The sequence below is a fragment of the Electrona antarctica genome (assembly GCF_951216825.1).
Source record: "Electrona antarctica genome assembly, chromosome: 5".
NCBI lineage: Eukaryota > Metazoa > Chordata > Actinopteri > Myctophiformes > Myctophidae > Electrona > Electrona antarctica.
The window spans coordinates 1,525,084-1,546,803 of record NC_136810.1 but is presented as its reverse complement, the minus strand read 5'-3'; the positions used below and the strand labels follow the sequence as shown (position 1 = coordinate 1,546,803).

Here is a 21,720-nt window from a genome sequence, read left to right as displayed (position 1 = left end):
TAATATACGTCACGCCCAGCTGTCAACACATTGCGTTCCTGAGATTCCTCGTTGACTTAAGCTCAGCTGGTGGTGACTCGACTCGTACTAACCACGAAACATTAAATTTCAATAAAATAAAAATAAAAATAAACGTAATTGACATTCAGTTTCTGTGACGGGCAGATGCAGCCACCCGCCTACCCGGAAATGTAGTCTCTGGGTTGTTTGACTCGTTTCTAGCGCTTATTTTGTTACTCTTTGGGTATATTTGTACATTTCCACCTTCAGTCGATGCTTCATATCCATATGAGTGAAAAGGCTGGGGTGATCGGTTTATTTTTCAAACACAGTTCTTATATGAGGCGATCTAAAATCCCCCTATGGAGATTACAATGCAAATAAAAAGTACATGAACCTGTGGACTGACGCCCTCTACTGACAGTGACGTCAGGACTTCGGTGCTCTATTCTCTGGCTTTGGCATTCCATCATACAGAATCTTGTTGGGAATCATGTGCACTCTTGCTGATGTTAAGTACTGCACACTGTGCTAAAAGCATGGAATACGGATGTGTACATTACAGGAAACTCCCGTTAAACTTTCCAACAAACTCCGGTAAACTCCCGAATTGTACCATCGTATATTACCGTATATTACTGTATATTAGGCATGTAACGATATATCGTATATTGATATATATCGATATTAATCCCGACGATATGAATCGATTCGAATCTCAGGGGGGAAGATACATTATATAAAATAAAATAAAATCTTTAAAATATATATTTTTTTAATATCGTGAAAAATCGTATCGTGAACCTCATATCGTGATACGAATCGTATCGTGAGTTGAGTGAATCGTTACATGCCTACTGTATATGCTGCTAAACTTTTACGGGCAAATCTAGTGCCCATAATTGCCCGTTAACTCCTCTTTGGAGGATGCTCCTCCTACCTCACCCTATAAGCACAGGCTGGGTTTTAATGTTGAGTTGTCTGCTGCTTCATAATAGCTCTTGTCAGGATTTGAGACACCACCAAACAAACCTCTCCCTGAAGCCCCTCCATGATGCATTGCGGTGTCAAGGCGTGTGAGATGTGGGCATTTTCCAGTTCAGAGAGCTGAGCGGGGTTGTGCTCTGGTTAATGTTGTCATTTCTCACAGTAGAGGAGATCCATTCACTAACACCATTGGAGGAATGGAGCTTTAACCCATTCTGGGCGGGAACCCCTTTTGGTGTTTTAAAGCATTAGGTTATGCTTTAGCTATTGAAAAAAAGCAGATCTACAAGCTAAACTTGTAGGTCTGCTATTTTTGAAAAATCGTGAAAATGTGGCACAAATCTTTGAGTATATTATTTAAGAGCGAACGTTTTTAACTCAAATCTTTGCTTCTTGGGGGGGTCCCTGGAACAACATATTTTCAGATGGGGGTCCAAATTCAGATAATTCTGGGGGTCCTTGACATGAAAAAGGTTGAGCACCACTGATATAGAAACATAGGGTTTTTAAGACATTTGTAGAATCGTTCCCAGGTCAAAATGGGTTAAAAAAGAACAAGTGTTTGAAGGAGATAAGACCTCTCATATAAATCTGTTATCCCCGCGACCTCCACAGCTGCATCAAACCGGCCTCATTTCTCACCTCACACATGGTAACCATAATAATGTGCATGCAGGGCGCGCACGTGTGAGTCTCTTGTGTGCATGCTTGTGCCTGTGCCTCGTGCGTGTGTGCGTGCGTGCGTGCGTGCGTGCGTGCGTGCGTGCGTGCGTGCGTGCGTGCCTGTGTCGGTGACATTGCACAAGCAGTGCTTTATAAATTATTCCGTTAAATATTCTTCCAAGAGCATTATTTCTTTTTAGACAACTTTTCCAAAAGCGCATTTCTAGAGGAATCTCCTGCTAGGGTTCTATGAAAGCACTAAGTCTTATGTATATAGATAAAATGAAAAGAATATAAAATATAAATCTCTTCAGCCTGTGAATTCAAACAGGGATCAACAGAGATGGTAAATCAGAGTTCAAACTCAGTGAAAGGCAGAAAGGAGAAAGATTGAAGGAAACAGAGAGAGTACAGCATGTTACAGAGAGGAGAGTTCTGTACTACTTTACCTCTTAACTCATTTTGACCTGAGATCAGATTCTAAAAATGTCTTCTACATCCTGACAGTTTTCTGAAAAAGCTATGTTTCTATGTTCTATGTTCTTCGATTTTTCAAAAATAGCAGACCTACAACCTCATAGCGCGCCACTCGGTGGCGCGCTATGAGCTTGTAGATCTGCTATTTTTCAATAGCTAAAGCATAACATAATGCTAACACCAAAAGAGGTTCCCTCCCAAAGTGGGTTAACCCATTTATACCGTATTACGTGTGGAGCCGTCCTAGCTAATCCAACCGATGGATTGCAAGGATGTGTACACACGTCCTATAGCGCATTTTCATTGATATCAAACGAAAGAAAAATATTCAGATTTTCTTTCTATTTTTTGGGGGGTTTGGCCTCTCCTTCTGCACCACACCGTACTCCTTGCCGTTCACTTCCCTGTTTACGGCTCAGAAAGAATGCCTCGTATCTCCTAATCTCTGGAGCTCTCCGTGGTTTTGACCAGATGGATATACTAAGCTCTTCATTTCTGACTTCAACATTCAACTATTTTTCAAAAATAGCAGACCTACAACCTCATAGCGCGCCACTCGGTGCCGCGCTATGAGCTTGTAGATCTGCTATTTTTCAATAGCTAAAGCATAACATAATGCTAACACCAAAAGGCGTTCCCGCCCAAAATGGGTTAACTTAGCTTTCCTTGTCCTGCTTCTTGCGATGTCGTCATACTGTATATAGAACACTTCTAAAATACAAATGTGACTGCATATTGTATTGTGCACAATCAGATATGGGTTTATAAATAACATACGGGTCTGAAGCCCACATTGCTCCTTCTCAAATTGAACCCTTTTCCTGGTGTAAAAACACTTTTCCGGCTGAGTAATGTGCAGTCCTTTATACTGTGGAAGCAGAACACACAGTAAACAGGTGGTTATTCAGAGCACACAGTAAACAGGTGGTTATTCAGAGCACACAGTAAACAGGTGGTTATTCAGAGCACACAGTAAACAGGTGGTTATTCAGAGCACACAGTAAACAGGTGGTTATTCAGAACACACAGTAAACAGGTGGTTATTCAGAGCACACAGTAAACAGGTGGTTATTCAGAGCACACAGTAAACAGGTGGTTATTCAGAGCACAGACGTTACCCTTCGGCACCTCGCTCACTTTGGAAGGACATTTGCAGCTCTTTAGAAGCGACATCCCTGCGTTTTACTGGTAGCAATTGAAAGGTTCTATTTAACTTTTTTTTTTTTTTTTTTTTTTTTTTTTTTTTACTTCTCAGTTAAATTGATGATACACTTATAGTCAGTGACACAAATAAATGAAATACATATAGGACGCTCCTACAATGTGTTCTATTACAGTCTTTGAAATCCTATTCCTGACAGCTGTAATACTTGACCAAATCCCCTTTTAACCCATTTTGACCTGAGATCAGATTCTAAAAATGTCTTCTACATCCTGACAGTTTTCTGAAAAAGCTATGTTTCTATGTCAGTCGTTCTTCCATTTTTCAAAAATAACAGAGCTACAAGCTCGTAGCGCGCCACTCGGTGGCGCGCTATGAGCTTGTAGATCTGATATTTTTCAATAGCTAAAGCATAACATGATGCTAACACCAAAAGGGGTTCCCACCCAGAATGGGTTAATCTTCGGTTTCATTCTACCTCTGCAAGATATTTCCTTAGGATGGATGATTCAGTGTAATCAACTGTATCACACAACGTTTTATTTTATTATCAGGCGGACTTTTCTTCTCCGGGGAGACTCGGGGACTCCAAAGTGATTCATGGTTTTCACATAGCGAGTTTCTAATCATGTTCACGAGGCTGGGTAACAAGAAACGGATGATTTCAAATCCCATGATTGTTCTGTCATCTGGAAGGTCGGTTTGCCCCCAGGGTTGAAGATGGAGCTTTTGGTCCTGATGAATTGTAACTGCCATCTAAATATATTTACATGTGTCTCATGTACACAGTTTCACTCTGGGATAGCGTGCTAATTCTCAGCTTTATCACATTTTGACCTGAGATCAGATTCTAAAAATGTCTTCTACATCCTTACAGTTTTCTGAAAAAGCTATGTTTCTATGTCAGTCGTTCTTCGATTTTTCAAAAATAGCAGACCTACAAGCTCGTAGCGCGCCACTTGGTGGAGTGCTATGAGCTTGTAGATCTGCTATTTTTCAATAGCTAAAGCATAACATAATGCTAACACCAAAAGGGGTTCCCGCTCAAAATGGGTTAACAGTGTGCCCGACATGGTACAGTACATGGTACAGTACATGGTACAGTACCTGGTGAATTTAATTGGATGTTCTTGAACTTACAGCTCCTATTGTTACTACACAGCAAAGGGATGGACGCAACGTGTACTTTCATCTCCGTACCTCCCACTTTGTCTCTTTTCAATTCAGCCTCTCCATTCTCTCCACCTCCTCCTCCTCCTCCTCCCCCTCCTCCTGTTTCAATTCAGCCTCTCCATTCTCTCCACCTCCTCCTCCTCCCCCTCCTCCTGTTTCAATTCAGCCTCTCCATTCTCTCCACCTCCTCCTCCTCCTCCCCCTCCTCCTGTTTCAATTCAGCCTCTCCATTCTCTCCACCTCCTCCTCCTCCTCCTCCCCCTCCTCCTGTTTCAATTCAGCCTCTCCATTCTCTCCACCTCCTCCTCCTCCCCCTCCTCCTGTTTCAATTCAGCCTCTCCATTCTCTCCATGCCAACATGATGACCCTGCCATGCCAGATAGCTGCCGTCATTCACCTCCAGCCTTCATCCTGTGTCTCTCCCCCCCCTCCTCCTCCTCCTCCCCCTCCTCCTCCTCCTCCCCCTCCTCCTGTTTCAATTCAGCCTCTCCATTCTCTCCATGCCAACATGATGACCCTGCCATGCCAGATAGCTGCCGTCATTCACCTCCAGCCTTCATCCTGTGTCTCTCCCCCCCTCCTCCTCCTCCTCCCCCCCTCCTCCTCCTCCTCCCCCTCCTCCTCCTCCTCCCCCCCCCTCCTCCTCAATGTTTAACTGTATTTTGCAATGCATTATGGGAAAAAAATCATTACAGAAACCTCCACCTCCTCCTCCCCCCCTCCTCCACCTCCACCTCCACCTCATCCACCTCCGTGTGTGTGTGTGTGTGTGTGTGTGTGTGTGTGTGTGTGTGTGTGTGTGTGTGTGTGTGTGTGTGTGTGTGTGTGTGTGTGTGCGCGTGTCCAACTGAACCTTTTCTGTTTATATCAAGTACTTCATACTAGCCTCATGAAACTACTTACTTGGTTGGGCACGTGACATCAGGGATGGAAATCCCTGATGTCATCAACATTAAGCCCATATGAATTGTAACTGCCATCTAAATATATTTACATGTGTCTCATGTACACCGTTTCACTCTGGGATATACGTGCTACTTCTCTGCTGTAACAGTGTGCCCGACATGGTACAGTACATTGTACAGTACATGGTACAGTACATGGTACAGTACATGGTACAGTACATGGTACAGTACATGGTGAATTTAGTTGGATGTTCTTGAACTTACAGCTCCTATTGTTACTACACAGCAAAGGGATGGACGCAACGTGTACTTTCATCTCCGTACCGCTGTGCTGTACTTGTACTGTACATTGACAATAAATTGAATCTCATATATGGAGATCCCTGATGTCATCAATATTAGCCAGAAACTCTACATCTGACCTCAAACCCTTAGATCTCCATATATGGAGGTGACCTGTTCTGACATTCCATATTATGTTGATCCTTCCCCATCCAGCCTTTCTCTTCGATGTCTCCCTATGACTGATACCCTTCACACACGGGTGTGATTTTTTCAATCACACAGATATATGGATCAGATGTGGACACTTCACAGGTGGCACGCATGCACACCATATGATCACACTTCTGTCATATACTGTGTTTACCGTTGCTGTCCAGCAGAAAACTTGTATCTCTGTTTCAACATTGCTATTCAGAAATTAATGCTTTACTTCACCATACAAGTGTGTCATAAAGTAGTGAAAATAACAGATCTGCAAGCACGAGCTTGTTGATCGGCTATTTTCACTATATGACTTTGTTTTAAAATAGTAATAAAAAAGGACAGGTTTTAGACATAAGAGATTTCCACAGATGACAAAAAACGTCCACAAAGACGCTCCGCGCTTGTGGCAAGAGAGCTTGCCAGACTTAACATCGATATTGCTGCCCTAAGTTAAGTTTGCTTCGCAGGACAGGGATCGCTGACAGAACACGGATATTGTTGTGTAGATCTATAATGGACCAGTATATAAATATTGGTTGTTTGTCATCTCTTGACCTGCCATTATTACTTGGCAGTCTCCCATTATGTCTCTCTCCATGGTGCTGAAATGTTAGTTCTACTGTTTCCAAGCAGGTCACTATGTCTCTCTCCATGGTGCTGAAACGTTTACAGTCCTACTGTGTTTCCAAGCAGGTCACTGTGTTTCTCTCCATGGCACTGAAACGTTAGTTCTACTGTTTCCAAGCAGGTCACTGTGTCTCTCTCCATGGTGCTGAAACGTTTGCAGTCCTACTGTGTTTCCAAACAGGTCACTGTGTTTCTCTCCATGGTGCTGAAACGTTTGTTCTACTGTGTTTCCAAACAGGTCACTGTGTCTCTCTCCATGGTGCTGAAACGTTTGTTCTACTGTGTTTCTAAACAGGTCACTGTGTCTCTCTCCATGGTGCTGAAACGTTTGCAGTCCTACTGTGTTTCGAAACAGGTCACTGTGTCTCTCTCCATGGTGCTGAAACGTTTGTTCTACTGTGTTTCCAAGCAGGTCACTGTCTCTCTCCATGGTGCTGAAACGTTTGTTCTACTGTGTTTCCAAGCAGGTCACTGTGTCTCTCTCCATGGTGCTGAAACGTTTGCAGTCCTACTGTGTTTCCAAGCAGGTCACTGTCTCTCTCCATGGTGCTGAAACGTTTGCAGTCCTACTGTGTTTCCAAGAAGGTCACTGTCTCTCTCCATGGTGCTGAAACGTTTTCAGTCCTACTGTGTTTCCAAGCAGGTCACTGTGTCTCTCTCCATGGTGCAGAAACGTTTACAGTCCTGTGTTTCCAAGGCATGCAGGTGAAATCAGCCGCCAACATCTTCTGACATACACAGTAGGGGCGAGGCTTCCCTCACTTTGAGTGGCGCTGAACTGCTACCGAAATGCTATGCTACCGAGCTGGCTGGCTGAATGGGTCTTCAGGCTGTAGTAGAACATGCAACGCCCAACTCAAAGAGGTCCTTTGTCCACCAGTCGACCTTGAGGCTTAATCAGGAGTTGTAGTAGCCATGAGGGTTAGGCGGTGGACATTGCTCTTGTCTTCATGTCTTTATGTATGTAAATTGTCTTGTTCTTTGTGTTTATGTCAAATGTGTGTATATGTGTTCTGCATACTTGGCTGCTGGGTCGCAAGACACATGTCAGTGTGAACTGACAATAAAGTACTGTATCATATATCATTCATCTCATCTCCATCTTCATCTTCATCTTCATCCTCATCTCTCATATCATGTGAAAAGAAAGAAAATCCCCTCCTCCGTTGAGGGCTGATTTCACCCTTATGCCTACTGTGTTTCCAAGCAGGTCACTACATGTCTCTCTCCATGGTGCTGGAACGTTTGCAGTCCTATATATACTGTGTTTCCAAGCAGGTCACTACTTGTCTCTCTCCATGGTGCTGGAACGTTTGCAGTCCTATATATACTGTGTTTCCAAGCAGGTCACTACATGTCTCTCTCCATGGTGCTGGAACGTTTGCAGTCCTATATATACTGTGTTTCCAAGCAGGTCACTGCATGTCTCTCTCCATGGTGCTGGAACGTTTGCAGTCCTATATATACTGTGTGTGTTTCCAAGCAGGTCACTGCATGTCTCTCTCCATGGTGCTGGAACGTTTTACAGTCCTATATATACTGTGTTTCCAAGCAGGTCACTACATGTCTCTCTCCATGGTGCTGGAACGTTTGCAGTCCTATATATACTGTGTTTCCAAGCAGGTCACTACATGTCTCTCTCCATGGTGCTGGAACGTTTGCAGTCATATATATACTGTGTTTCCAAGTTTAATTCCAAGGTCATTATGTCTCTCTCCCTGGCACTGAAATGGTCAAATCCTGCCTCGCTGCCTCTCACTTTTACATTAGGTATATCTCTGTGTACGATTTCAACTTGTGGGCGTGGGCGGTGGGAACATAAATACAGTGGTGCGTACGGGAGTGGAACACGCATAGTGGGAGTGGGCGGTTATTTGACAGAAATCCAGCAGGACTGTAGAGTCTGGGCGGGAGTGGAATTAAGTCCTTAATTGTTATATTGGTATGGACAGCTGTGGGTGCATTGTCTGTTGGGTGGTTTACAGGGTGACAGCACAACCGTATTGGCAGATTAACCCATTTTGGGCGGGAACCCCTTTTGGTGTTAGCATTATGTTATGCTTTAGCTGTTGAAAAATAGCAGATCTACAAAATCATAGCGCACCACCGAGTGGCGCGCTATGAGCCGCTATGAGCACGCTATGAGCGCCACCGAGGTCTACTATTTTTGAAAAATCGAAGAACGACTGAAATCGAAACATAGCTTTTTCAGAAAACTGTCAGGATGTAGAAGACATTTTTAGAAATCAAAATGGGTTAAGTCTGACGCACGGAAACTTTATCACTAAGTCACATCTGATACACACACTCCCTCACCAAACACGCACGCACGCACGCACGCACGCACGCACGCACGCACGCACGCACGCACGCACGCACGCACGCACGCACGCACGCACGCACGCACGCACGCACGCACGCACGCACGCACGCACGCACGCACGCACGCACGTGCTGTGTAAAGCTCTAGTGTCTCCCAGCAGGGCCTCTTATCTCTTCTAATACAATTAATTATACAGATTCTAGGTTTGCTGTTTAGTGTTTACCTGCAGTAATAGTTACATTGCAGCACGACGTCCATGTTTTCTCAGCTCTCTGTATAATTACTGGAACAATTAGCCTGTCATTTGGTGACTGGAGTTCATGCTGCCTCTACTCTGAACCTGCACTTACTGCATGTCACACTCATTTTAACCCATTTTGGGCGGGAACCCCTTTTGGTGTTAGCATTATGTTATGCTTTAGCTATTGAAAAATAGCAGATCTACAAGCTACGAGCTTGTAGGTCTGCAATTTTTGAAAAATCGAAGAACCACTGACATACAAACATAGCTTTTTCAGAAAACTGTAAGGATGGAGAAGACATTTTTAGAATCTGATCTCAGGTCAGAATGGGTTAATAATGGTCACGTTAACACAGCGCAATTGACCTAGATTTACGTCAATTAAAGCTCATTATTGTAAGTAATGATAACCGACAGAGAATAAAAACAGAGAAGAACACATTTAGATTAAAAAAGGAGATGAAGGACACCCTTGTTCTACAGGTCACTTCTGTCTATTGGTCACTCCGGCCTAGTCATATACAAGTAGATCTATGCAGACAGTCATGTCTTTGTGTCTTTGTGTCTGAGGGGCGCCCCCTACAGCCCATACAGGTTTAATGTTTGTTTTTAAAAACGCCATTGTCAATGAAGGGAAAATGTACGTAATCTTGTCCCCTAACACAAACATTAACATACAGAGAATTTAAGTTTGTTTTGTTTGTTTTGTCACCATTTGTTTTACATCACCATTACATCACCTAATCATAGCAACATGAGTTAAGCGTTATTCATAGTCTGGATTTTCGGTGGTGAGGTGACCGCCGAACTACAACATGACGTCACGAGCCGCGGTGAAGAGCAAACCACCGCCACCACCCCAGCCCCGCTCAACGTTGTTTCAGATACGGTGGTCACCTCACCATCGGAGCGGTGGTCACCTCACCACCGGAGCGGTGGTCACCTCACCACCGAAAATCCAGACTATATGAATGAGCCTTTAGACTTTAATATATTAGCGCCCCTCACTTCACACTGGTGTGATTTTTTTTAATATATTCTCAAACAACAGGGCCTCTTATCAATGATGTCACTGATGGTAATTTGACTTCATTCTTTCTCCTCATCCATTCATCTTTGTCCCACTCCACCCTTCACCACCACCTCCACCACCGCCGTCCCAGTTTGAGGCCTACGTGGAGGAGGGTTCGACGGGCGTCGTGGTCAACCTGACGGTGGACGACAGGGACGACCCAGCCACAGGAGCATGGAGAGCCATCTACTCCATCCTCAGTGGAGACTCCAGCCAGAGCTTCCAGATCCACACCAACCCAGATGACAACGAGGGCATGCTGTCTGTCGTCAGGGTAGAGTATTAACCCATATTAACACCTTTTGGTGTTTTAAGCATTATGTTATACTTTAGCTGTTGAAAAATAGCAGATCTACAAGCTCATAGCGAGGCAACGAGTGCCGCGCTCATGAGCTTTCATATAAGGGAAACAGAGGTGTTGCTGACAGGTGGTCAATAGTGGGAGGGTTGAAATCTGTGAGAGTGTGGGTGTCGCGACGTACTCACAGTGAGTGGTGGTGACGCGCCTGGACAGGTTAGACCTGAATGCAGTTTACTTTCTGGTAGGGTGGACAACCAGAACAAGGATAGCAGTCTTATTCACAAGTGGCAGTGGCACAGGGGTAGAGTAGCCGCTTGGTAACCGAAAGGTTGCCAGTTCGAACCCTGTGGGCTGTGTCGAAGTGTCCTTGAGCAAGACTGCGCTGAACCCCTAATCGCTCCTGATGTTCAGGTTGGTGCCTTGCATGGTTTCCTCCGCCACTGGTGTGTGAATGTGTGTGTGAATGGGTGAATATTAATGCACAATCTACTGTATGTAGAGCACCTTGGATAAAGGCGCTATATAAATGCACAATTTACCATTATGTATATATTGCTGGTGCTAGAAGCCTTCAATATTCCTTTTTGATTGGTACTTCCATACTGTAGACAAACACTGTAATGACAATGGAGCTACAGGAGGTGTCGTCAAAGTCTATACTAAAAATGAATGTTACACAATATGACTTTAACCCATTTTGGGCGGGAACCCCTTTTGGTGTTAGCATTATGTTATGCTTTAGCCATTGGAAAATAGCAGATCTACAAGCTCATAGCGCGCCACCGAGTGGCGCGCTACGAGCTTGTAGGTCTGCTATTAAGAACGACTGACATAGAAACATAGCTTTTTCAGAAAACTGTCAGGATGTTGAAGACATTTTTAGAATCTGATCTCAGGTCAAAATGGGTTAAAAGCCACTGGTCTGTTGCCTTATGCTGTCATCTCTGTCTAAACCTCCTTCCATCATCATCATCCATATCTCTGCCATCCTCTCTCCCAACTCCTCCTGTCCTCCTCCTGCAAACCATCCTTCCATCTTCCTTTCAAGCCTCTTAACTTCGAGGCCACAGAGTTGCTCACGCTGCTGATCAGAGTCCAGAACGAGGACCCTCTGGTTCCAGACGTGCAGGACTACGGCCTCAGCTCCACGGCCACCGTCCACGTCAGGGTCCTGGACATCAACGAGGGTCCCGTCTTCTCCCCGGACCCTCTGCCCGTCACCCGCATGGAGAACATCCCCGTGGGGAGCCTGGTGGCTTCGCTCAACGCCACAGACCCAGACATAAGACAGATACAGAGCATCAGGTATGTGTGGCTTGATGCTAAATATTGATACAGAGCATCAGGTATGTGTGGCTTGATGGTAAATATTGATACAGAGCACCAGGTATGTGTGGCTTGATGGTAAATATTGATACAGAGCACCAGGTATGTGTGGCTTGATGCTAAATATTGATACAGAGCATCAGGTATGTGTGGCTTGATGCTAAATATTGATACAGAGCATCAGGTATGTGTGGCTTGATGGTAAATATTGATACAGAGCATCAGGTATGTGTGGCTTGATGGTAAATATTGATTTGAAGTTGAAAAGTTTGAAAAGTTTAACGGAGAGTTTCCTGTAATATACACATCTGTATTCCATGCTTTTTGCGCTGTGAAGACAGCTGGACCTGATTCAAGTCTTATGAGAGCATGCGCCGCAGACCAGCTGGCACAGGTTTTTGTTGACATCTTTCAAACCTCTCCCTCTCTCAGGCTGTGGTCCCAAACCTCTCCCCCTCTCAGGCTGTGGTCCCAAACCTCTCCCTCTCTCAGGCTGTGGTCCCAAACCTCTCCCTCTCTCAGGCTGTGGTCCCAAACCTCTCCCTCTCTCAGGCTGTGGTCCCAAACCTCTCCCTCTCTCAGGCTGTGGTCCCAAACCTCTCCCTCTCTCAGGCTGTGGTCCCAAACCTCTCCCTCTCTCAGGCTGTGGTCCCAAACCTCTCCCTCTCTCAGGCTGAGGTCCCAAACCTCTCCCTCTCTCAGGCTGTGGTCCCAAACCTCTCCCTCTCTCAGGCTGTGGTCCCAAACCTCTCCCTCTCTCAGGCTGTGGTCCCAAACCTCTCCCCCTCTCAGGCTGTGGTCCCAAACCTCTCCCTCTCTCAGGCTGTGGTCCCAAACCTCTCCCTCTCTCAGGCTGTGGTCCCAAACCTCTCCCTCTCTCAGGCTGTGGTCCCAAACCTCTCCCTCTCTCAGGCTGTGGTCCCAAACCTCTCCCTCTCTCAGGCTGTGGTCCCAAACCTCTCCCTCTCTCAGGCTGTGGTCCCAAACCTCTCCCCCTCTCAGGCTGTGGTCCCAAACCTCTCCCTCTCTCAGGCTGTGGTCCCAAACCTCTCCCTCTCTCAGGCTGTGGTCCCAAACCTCTCCCTCTCTCAGGCTGTGGTCCCAAACCTCTCCCTCTCTCAGGCTGTGGTCCCTGCATGCACGATTGAAAATGTCAACCATTATGCCTTTTCCCCAAAAAGGCACAAAGTCACATTTCTGACCTGTCGCTCTCACCACAATAGTCAGCAAATGCTTTGAGAAGCTGGCGAGGGAACACATCTGCTCCACACTACCTCCCGGCCTCTCTGGACATGTAGCAGTTTGCACGCCAGATCCACCAATAACGCTGTTGCCACGGCGCTCCACGCCGTCCGTTCGCACATCACGGATAACAAGCAGCTGAAGGACAAATATGTAGGCATGCTGTTCTCGGACTACAGCTCAGCGTCGAACACCATTTTTCACAGCAAAGCTCTGAGACCTGGAGCAACACCCAAGCTAGCTGGATACTAGACTTCCTGCATGTCAAACCGACAACATGTGGCCCTCAACACTGACCCCCTGGCCCTCAACACTGACCCCCTGGCCCTCAACACTAACCCCCTGGCCCTCAACACTGACCCCCCTGGCCCTCAACACTGACCCCCTGGCCCTCAACACTGACCCCCTGGCCCTCAACACTGACCCCCTGGCCCTCAACACTGACCCCCTGGCCCTCAACACTGACCCCGTGGCCCTCAACACTGACCCCCTGGCCCTCAACACTGACCCCCTGGCCCTCAACACTGACCCCCTGGCCCTCAACACTGACCCCCTGGCCCCCAACACTGACCCCCTGGCCCTCAACACTGACCCCCTGGCCCTCAACACTGACCCCCTGGCCCCCAACACTGACCCCCTGGCCCTCAACACTGACCCCCTGGCCCTCAACACTGACCCCCTGGCCCTCAACACTGACCCCCTGGCCCTCAACACTGACCCCCTGGCCCTCAACACTGACACGCCTAGGCCCTCAACACTGACCCCCTGGCCCTCAACACTGACCCCCTGGCCCTCAACACTGACCCCCTGGCCCTCAACACTGACCCCCTGGCCCTCAACACTGACCCCCTGGCCCTCAACACTGACCCCCTGGCCCTCAACACTGACCCCCTGGCCCTCAACACTGACCCCCCTAGGCCCTCAACACTGACCCCCTGGCCCTCAACACTGACCCCCTGGCCCTCAACACTGACCCCCTGGCCCTCAACACTGACCCCCTGGCCCTCAACACTGACCCCCTGGCCCTCAACACTGACCCCCTGGCCCTCAACACTGACCCCCTGGCCCTCAACACTGACCCCCTGGCCCTCAACACTGACCCCCTGGCCCTCAACACTGACCCCTTGGCCCTCAACACTGACATGCCTAGGCCCTCAACACTGACCCCCTGGCCCTCAACACTGACCCCCTGGCCCTCAACACTGACCCCCTGGGCCTCAACACTGACCCCCTGGCCCTCAACACTGACCCCTTGGCCCTCAACACTGACACCCCCTGGCCCTCAACACTGACCCCCTGGCCCTCAACACTGACCCCCTGGCCCTCAACACTGACCCCCTGGCCCTCAACACTGACCCCTTGGCCCTCAACACTGACATGCCTAGGCCCTCAACACTGACCCCCTGGCCCTCAACACTGACCCCCTGGCCCTCAACACTGACCCCCTGGGCCTCAACACTGACCCCCTGGGCCTCAACACTGACCCCCTGGCCCTCAACACTGACACCCCCTGGCCCTCAACACTGACCCCCTGGCCCTCAACACTGACCCCCTGGGCCTCAACACTGACCCCCTGGCCCTCAACACTGACCCCCTGGCCCTCAACACTGACCCCCTGGCCCTCAACACTGACCCCCTGGCCCTCAACACTGACCCCCTGGCCCTCAACACTGACCCACTGGCCCTCAACACTGACCCCCTGGCCCTCAACACTGACCCCCCTGGCCCTCAACACTGACCCCCCTGGCCCTCAACACTGACCCCCTGGCCCTCAACACTGACCCCCTGGCCCTCAACACTGACCCCCTGGCCCTCAACACTGACCCCCTGGCCCTCAACACTGACCCCCTGGCCCTCAACACTGACACCCCCTGGCCCTCAACACTGACCCCCTGGCCCTCAACACTGACCCCCCTGGCCCTCAACACTGACCCCCTGGCCCTCAACACTGACCCCGTGGCCCTCAACACTGACCCCCTGGCCCTCAACACTGACTCCCCCCCCCCTCCCACCCCCCCCCCCTCTCCTCTACTACCTGTACACCCATGACTGCGCAGCCACACATGACTCCAACATGTACACACCAATACCATGATTCCAACATGTACACACCAATACCATGACTCCTACATGTACACACCAATACCATGATTCCAACATGTACACACCAATACCATGATTCCAACATGTACACACCAATACCATGACTCCTACATGTACACACCAATACCATGATTCCAACATGTACACACCAATACCATGATTCCAACATGTACACACCAATACCATGATTCCAACATGTACACACCAATACCATGACTCCTACATGTACACACCAATACCATGATTCCAACATGTACACACCAATACCATGACTCCTACATGTACACACCAATACCATGATTCCAACATGTACACACCAATACCATGTTACTTTTCCTCAAACTGCACATAACCTGTAGTTACCGAACTGGATATTTGGTGTTAGATAGATTTGTTATAGGAGAAATGTAAATATTTGATTTTTCTAGGATATGTTGAGAATAAGAAAAAGATGAAATGATACTGACTTAATGTGTTCATAGTCTGAGTGAGTAGGCAGTCTTATTTTTGCACTAGATGGAAACGTATAATTTCCACAGTGAGGAGAACTGTGCCCAAACAGTCTGTCTTAGTTCCATTAGGAACAGCAGGTGGCCTTTCGGATTTATAAACCACAAGACAACAACAACTGTAAACAGACAAAATATAATAATTATGCAGTTATTTATCCACAACACTTGAGTCTGCCAAACAGCTGAAAGAGTGTTTGTATAGAAATGTTTGTTGTGTTTTAGGCAGTTGATGTGAATAGGAAGGGATAAATATGTTAACCCATTTTGGGCGGGAACCCCTTTTGGTGTTTTAAGCGTTACGTTATACTTTAGCTATTGAAAAATAGCAGATCTACAAGCTCATAGCGCTCATAGAGTGGTGCGCTATGAGCTTGTAGGTCTGGTATTTTTGAAAAATCGTGAAAATGATCTTATTGATATATTAAAATAATCTTTTAATATATATTCTTTCAGAGTGAACGTTTTTAACTCAAATCTTTGCTTCTGTGGGGGGTCCCTGGAACAACATATTTTCAGATGGGCGTCGGAGGCCAACTACATATATTTTTGGGGGTCCTTGACATGAAACCTTTTGAACACAACTGACATAGAAACATAGGGTTTTTCACAGAACTGTCAGGATTTAGAAGACATTTGTAGAATCGATGGTAGGTCTAAATATGTTAATGCTCTGCCACTTGTCTGGCACCAACACGCCCATATATGAAACACAATACAATCTATTTCCAGTAGCAGAGACTATGAATGGTGCGACTTCACCACCAGCGTTAAAAGCTTAGCGTACTGTATGTATTTAAATTTGTATTTAATTCCTCCTTTAACCCGTTTAGACCTGGGAACGATTCTACAAACGTCTTCTAAATCCTGACAGTTTTCTGAAAACCCCTCATGTTTCTATGTCAGTCGTTCTCAAACATTTCCATGTCAAGGAACCCCAAGAGTCTATGTAATTGGCCGCCGACCCCCATCTGAAAATATGTTGTTCCAGGGACCCCCCCCCAGAAGCAAAGATTTGAGTTAAAATATATATTCAAAGATTTGCACATTTTCACGATTTTTCTAAAATAGCAGACCTACAAGCTCGTAGCGCGCCACTCGGTGCCGCGCTACGAGCTTGTAGATCTGCTATTTTTCAATAGCTAAAGTACAACATAATGCTTAGTTAAAACACCAAAAGGGGTTCCCGCCCAGAATGGGTTAGAATACAGGTCCCAGTGGGAGATGCATTCTTCAGAAACCAAAAAGAACATCAAAACAACCCAGAAATGAAGTGGAGAGAATTACCACACCAAACCCCAAAGATCAAAGACCTCTCAATATTCCAAACACGTTACCTTTCTAACAGTGTAAATCATGTATGAATCATGTATCTTTGTCGAATTATGACAATAACTGAGTCACTTTAAAGCTGTCCGGCTTTGCATTATGTTTCAAAGAGTAGGAACAACCTGCCAATGGAACCCTGCCTTTTCATTATGGCACCATTTATTGTTTACGAACAAGGGGGCAAGCAAGACCAATTAGGGTCAGACATGGCTTACCACGGCCATAAAAGGCTAAACAGGGCCAGACAGAGCTAATTATGGGTTAACCCAGCGCTTCCTCACAACTCTGTTAAATTATTTACCGCCAGAGCAACATAACAATGTTTATTTTTCTTGCTGAGGCAGAGCTTATTGTGTCCACAAGGACACAATGAACAATGAACGTTACTGAGGCAGTTCCTATAACAAACCTCCCATAATGTTGCAGTAGTTAATGATCTGAGTCTCGTCTCCGTTCCCAGGGCTTTCATATCAGCTCTTGATGAAGTGAAAGGGAAATTATCTCAGAAGCAGATCATGCAATTAACTGAATGGATGGAAAACATTCCACCTGAATGTCATCGAGATTATTAATGGAGCGTTTTCATGTTGTGAATTAGCATTAATCAAAACTATGTAGAAGCTACAACGTGTCTTTCCTCTACTTTTATATCAGTGTATCCACGCACGCACGCACGCACGCACGCACGCACGCACGCACTGCACGCACTGCACGCACGCACGCACTGCACGCACGCACGCACGCACTGCACGCACGCACGCACGCACTGCACGCACGCACGCACGCACGCACGCACTGCACGCACGCACGCACGCACGCACACACGCACAGACGGACAGACAGACAGACAGACAGACAGACATAAATGTTAGCCCAACTGTAGGTCTCTGAGGGATTCGTCTGATGTTTTGCTGACTAGCTTTCTTTAGCCCTCATTTCTTTGTCTTAGTGCTTTAGTCAGCGTTGAAGAGTGTCACAGCTCTAGTGGTTGAAGAGTGTCACAGCTCTAGTGGTTGAAGAGTGTCACAGCTCTAGTGGTTGAAGAGTGTCACAGCTCTAGTGGTTGAAGAGTGTCACAGCTCTAGTGGTTGAAGAGTGTCACAGCTCCAGTGGTTGAAGAGTGTCACAGCTCTAGTGGTTGAAGAGTGTCACAGCTCTAGTGGTTGAAGAGTGTCACAGCTCTAGTGGTTGAAGAGTGTCACAGCTCTAGTGGTTGAAGAGTGTCACAGCTCTAGTGGTTGAAGAGTGTCACAGCTCTAGTGGTTGAAGAGTGTCACAGCTCTAGTGTTTGAAGAGTGTCACAGCTCTAGTGGTTGAAGAGTGTCACAGCTCTAGTGGTTGAAGAGTGTCACAGCTCTAGTGGTTTCATAGGCCTACAGTACAGTCACATTCCTAACTTATAACTTACTGTACTAATTACTAAAGTGTACTATACAGTATAGTATACTGTATATTTAGGTTGTTTTCTTCACCTTGCTTTTAACCCATTCTGGGAGGGAACCCCCTTTGGTGTTTTAAGCGTTACGTTATGCTTTAGCTATTGGAAAATAGCAGATCTACAAGCTCATAGCGCGGCACCGAGTGGCGCGCTATGAGCTTGTAGCTCTGCTATTTTTGAAAAATCGAAGAACCACTGACATAGAAACATAGCTTTTTCAGAAAACTGTCAGGATTTAGAAGACATTTATAGAATCGGATCTCAGGTCAAAATGGGACATTTCACCACTGGAAGAAACTGCAGTCACTCAATGCTAATTTAATGTTAATTATAGGCCTAAGTATTTTAAGTATAGATAACCGTAGCACAATTAAAAATGTGCACCCTATGGCCAGAAAAATAATGAAGTCTGTGGGTTTGAGTGGATTGATGAATTCCTACAATGACCATAATGCGTTGCCCCTCCCTGTGGAGGGGGGGGGGGGGGGGTGCATCTGGAGAGAGAGTGCATTTCTAGTTCTAGTTTTTATTATGGACCTGCAGAGAAATGTGCTCCTGTTTGTAGTCTTTGTACTTGAAAAATCACACCTGTGTGAAATCAATTTATGTTAGCGGACATTTGACACATTGCTACATAAGGTACATAAGGTGGTCCCTTATTGGCCAGGCACTCCCACCAACATGCGATTGTTTTAGCCGATTTTCTAGTTTATACATGCCGTAAGTTTTCCCTTTAATTAGACAAGAATTAGCGGACATTTGAATTTAGGAACAATCTTCGTTCCTACTCTCACCTATGGTCATGAAGTGTGGGTCATGACCAAAAGAATAAGGTCGCGAATACAAGCGGCCGAAATGAGTTTTCTTCGACGGGTGGCTGGAATCTCCCTTAGAGTTAGGGTGACACGAGAGAGACTCGGATTAGAACCGCTGCTCCTTTGCCTGGAAAGGAGCCAGCTGAGGTGGTTCGGGCATCTGGTCTCCCTAGGGAGGTCCTTGACACATGTCCCACTGGGAGGAGACCCCGGGGCAGACCAAGGCGCAGTTGGAGGAAACACATCGACTCACTGGCCTTGGAACGTCTCGGAATCCCCCAGGAGGAAGTCACTAATGTTGCTCTGGAGAGGGAAGTCTGGAACACTCTGGTGGAGCTGTTGCCCCCACGACCCGACTACGGATAAGCGGTTGAAGATGGATGGATGGATGGATGGATTGTAGACAGCAGTACAGATTGGCCAGGATGAAAACCAGGTTTATAGGAAATTAAAGCATTCAGAAACCAATACAAATCAGTAACATAATTATTTGTAAATGCTTGAATTAAGAGCAAGGTGACACGTTGGTGACACAAGACAACAAAACAGATGAGTCAAACATTTCATCGCTCTGACATGAGAAAAGAATGACTGTAGTCTGCTCAGTGTTGACACAGAGCAGACATCAGGGCTGATGGATCATATATTGCAGCTCTGCTTTTCTGCAGTTTGTGTTACTTTGGCGGATACAACTCTATCAAACAGTGCTGCAAGTTTTGATTGATATCGTATCTGTGGCGGTTTTACTGAACGTTTCAAAGGGGCTGGTACACTCATCTTTCAGAAACCTTTTTTTCTGTGACCCCGGCTGGGTGCCGTCCTCCATTCAACCTTAACTCATTCTGGGCGGGAACCCCTTTTGGTTAAGCATTATGTTATGCTTTAGCTATTGAAAAATAGCAGATCTACAAGCTCATAGCGCGCCACCGAGTGGCGCGCTATGAGCTTGTAGGTCTGCTATTTTTAAAAAATCGTGAAAATGTGGCACAAAGCCCAGGCGGTGGCGTAACCGTCTGGGCACCCGACCATAGAGTATATATATAATAGAGACTGAACTAGCGCGAAGCTCCGCCCCCCCAGCTATTCATGTCAGTGGAAGTTGCTCAGTGGCGTTTTGAAGCACCCGGAAGACTGCCGGAAGTCCCTCCCAGGACCTCAACTTTGAGGTCCTGAGTGACGTAGGGCAACTGAGCGCTCAACGTTAAAGCCCAGCTGCACGGGGTTTCCCGGTCATGAATCCACGGGTCCGCCTGTAGTCCCTCCTCCTACCACTAGGACCCAGAGCTTCAACGTTGGAAAGTCTGCCTGCCCCCTTGCACCCGACTGGTAATCCAGTCGCAGTGTGCCGCGGGTTCGACTCCCGAGCCCGACACGGCCTTTACTGCATGTCTTCCCCCATCTCTCTCCCGTTTCCTGTCAGCCTACTGTCTGTCCCTTCAAAAAAAAACAATAAAAGGCGTAAGCCGCAAAAAAATATCTTTAAAAAAAAAAGTGGCACAAATCTTTATATTTTTTCAGAGCGAACGTTTTTTTAACTAATCTTTGCTTCTGCATGGAACAACATATTTTCAGATGGGGGTCGACGGCCAATTACATAATCTTGGGGGTCCTTGACATGAAATATTTAGCACCACTGACATAGAAAAATAGGTATTTCAGAAAACATTCATGATTTAGAAGACATTCTTTCTAATTTCGACGTCAGGCCTGAATGGGTTAACTTCTCCTCGGTGTGGACCTGAACCACAGCTGTATTTATGATCACTTTAATAATTTACACCAAGATAACTCTGAGCTCTGAGTCCAAAGAGGAAACAACGTGTTGTTTTATTGATTGATGTCCTTCCTGGTTGGATGTGTCCGTTTTTAGGTCAGTGGAGGAAAGTATCTTTACTTGTACTGTACTTAAAGGACCTATAACATAAAATTCAACTTTTTCTATTTATTTTGTGTTTTTGGGGCTCCCATATGTGTTTTCTATCCCCACAAATAACCAATTTTGAACAATCAGGCTTTCATATCATATGGGTGCTTTAATGGAAATTGCTCTCAGGAACAGCTCGACTGATTTTGGCCTCATCGTGATGTCATCAATGTCACCCTACTTTGTATAATTCCTCCTCTTCTTTAGTCTTCAGTTTGTTCCACTTTGTTTACAATGTCCGCCATTGTTGATTTTCCAAGCTGGCATTGGAATGGAAACAAGCCTGGTTTTATCTAGCATCAGTATTATAATGACTCAAATATTAAATAATCTGCATATCAGCACCCCCGCCACCTCAGGACATTGTGGTACTGCAGCTAAAACTGCTTTCAAAGTCCAGAAAGAAAAGACAAGGACTGGTTATATCAGAGTGGTGATTGAGGCTCAAACAATAGAATTAAGTTTGAGGGACATAGACAATATGATATTAAATATATTAAATATTAAAAACAGTTTCTTTAAGTACAATGTTGAGGTACTTGTACTTTACTTGAGTCATTTCAACTTCCAGTACTTTTACTTCTACTCCACTACATCTCAGAGGCACATATTGT

At 46.3% G+C, this 21,720-nt stretch overlaps 1 protein-coding gene across 1 annotated transcript in view; it reads left to right on the top strand.

The window, feature by feature from the left end:
* The window catches only part of cdh13 (cadherin 13, H-cadherin (heart)), a 245,941-nt gene that overhangs the window by 200,675 nt on the left and 23,546 nt on the right, over positions 1-21,720 (top strand). Inside the window, exons 7-8 of the mRNA XM_079500767.1 lie at positions 10,211-10,393; positions 11,469-11,725. Coding sequence (XP_079356893.1) covers positions 10,211-10,393; positions 11,469-11,725 — 440 coding nt within the window. The remainder of the gene's footprint in view (positions 1-10,210; positions 10,394-11,468; positions 11,726-21,720) is intronic.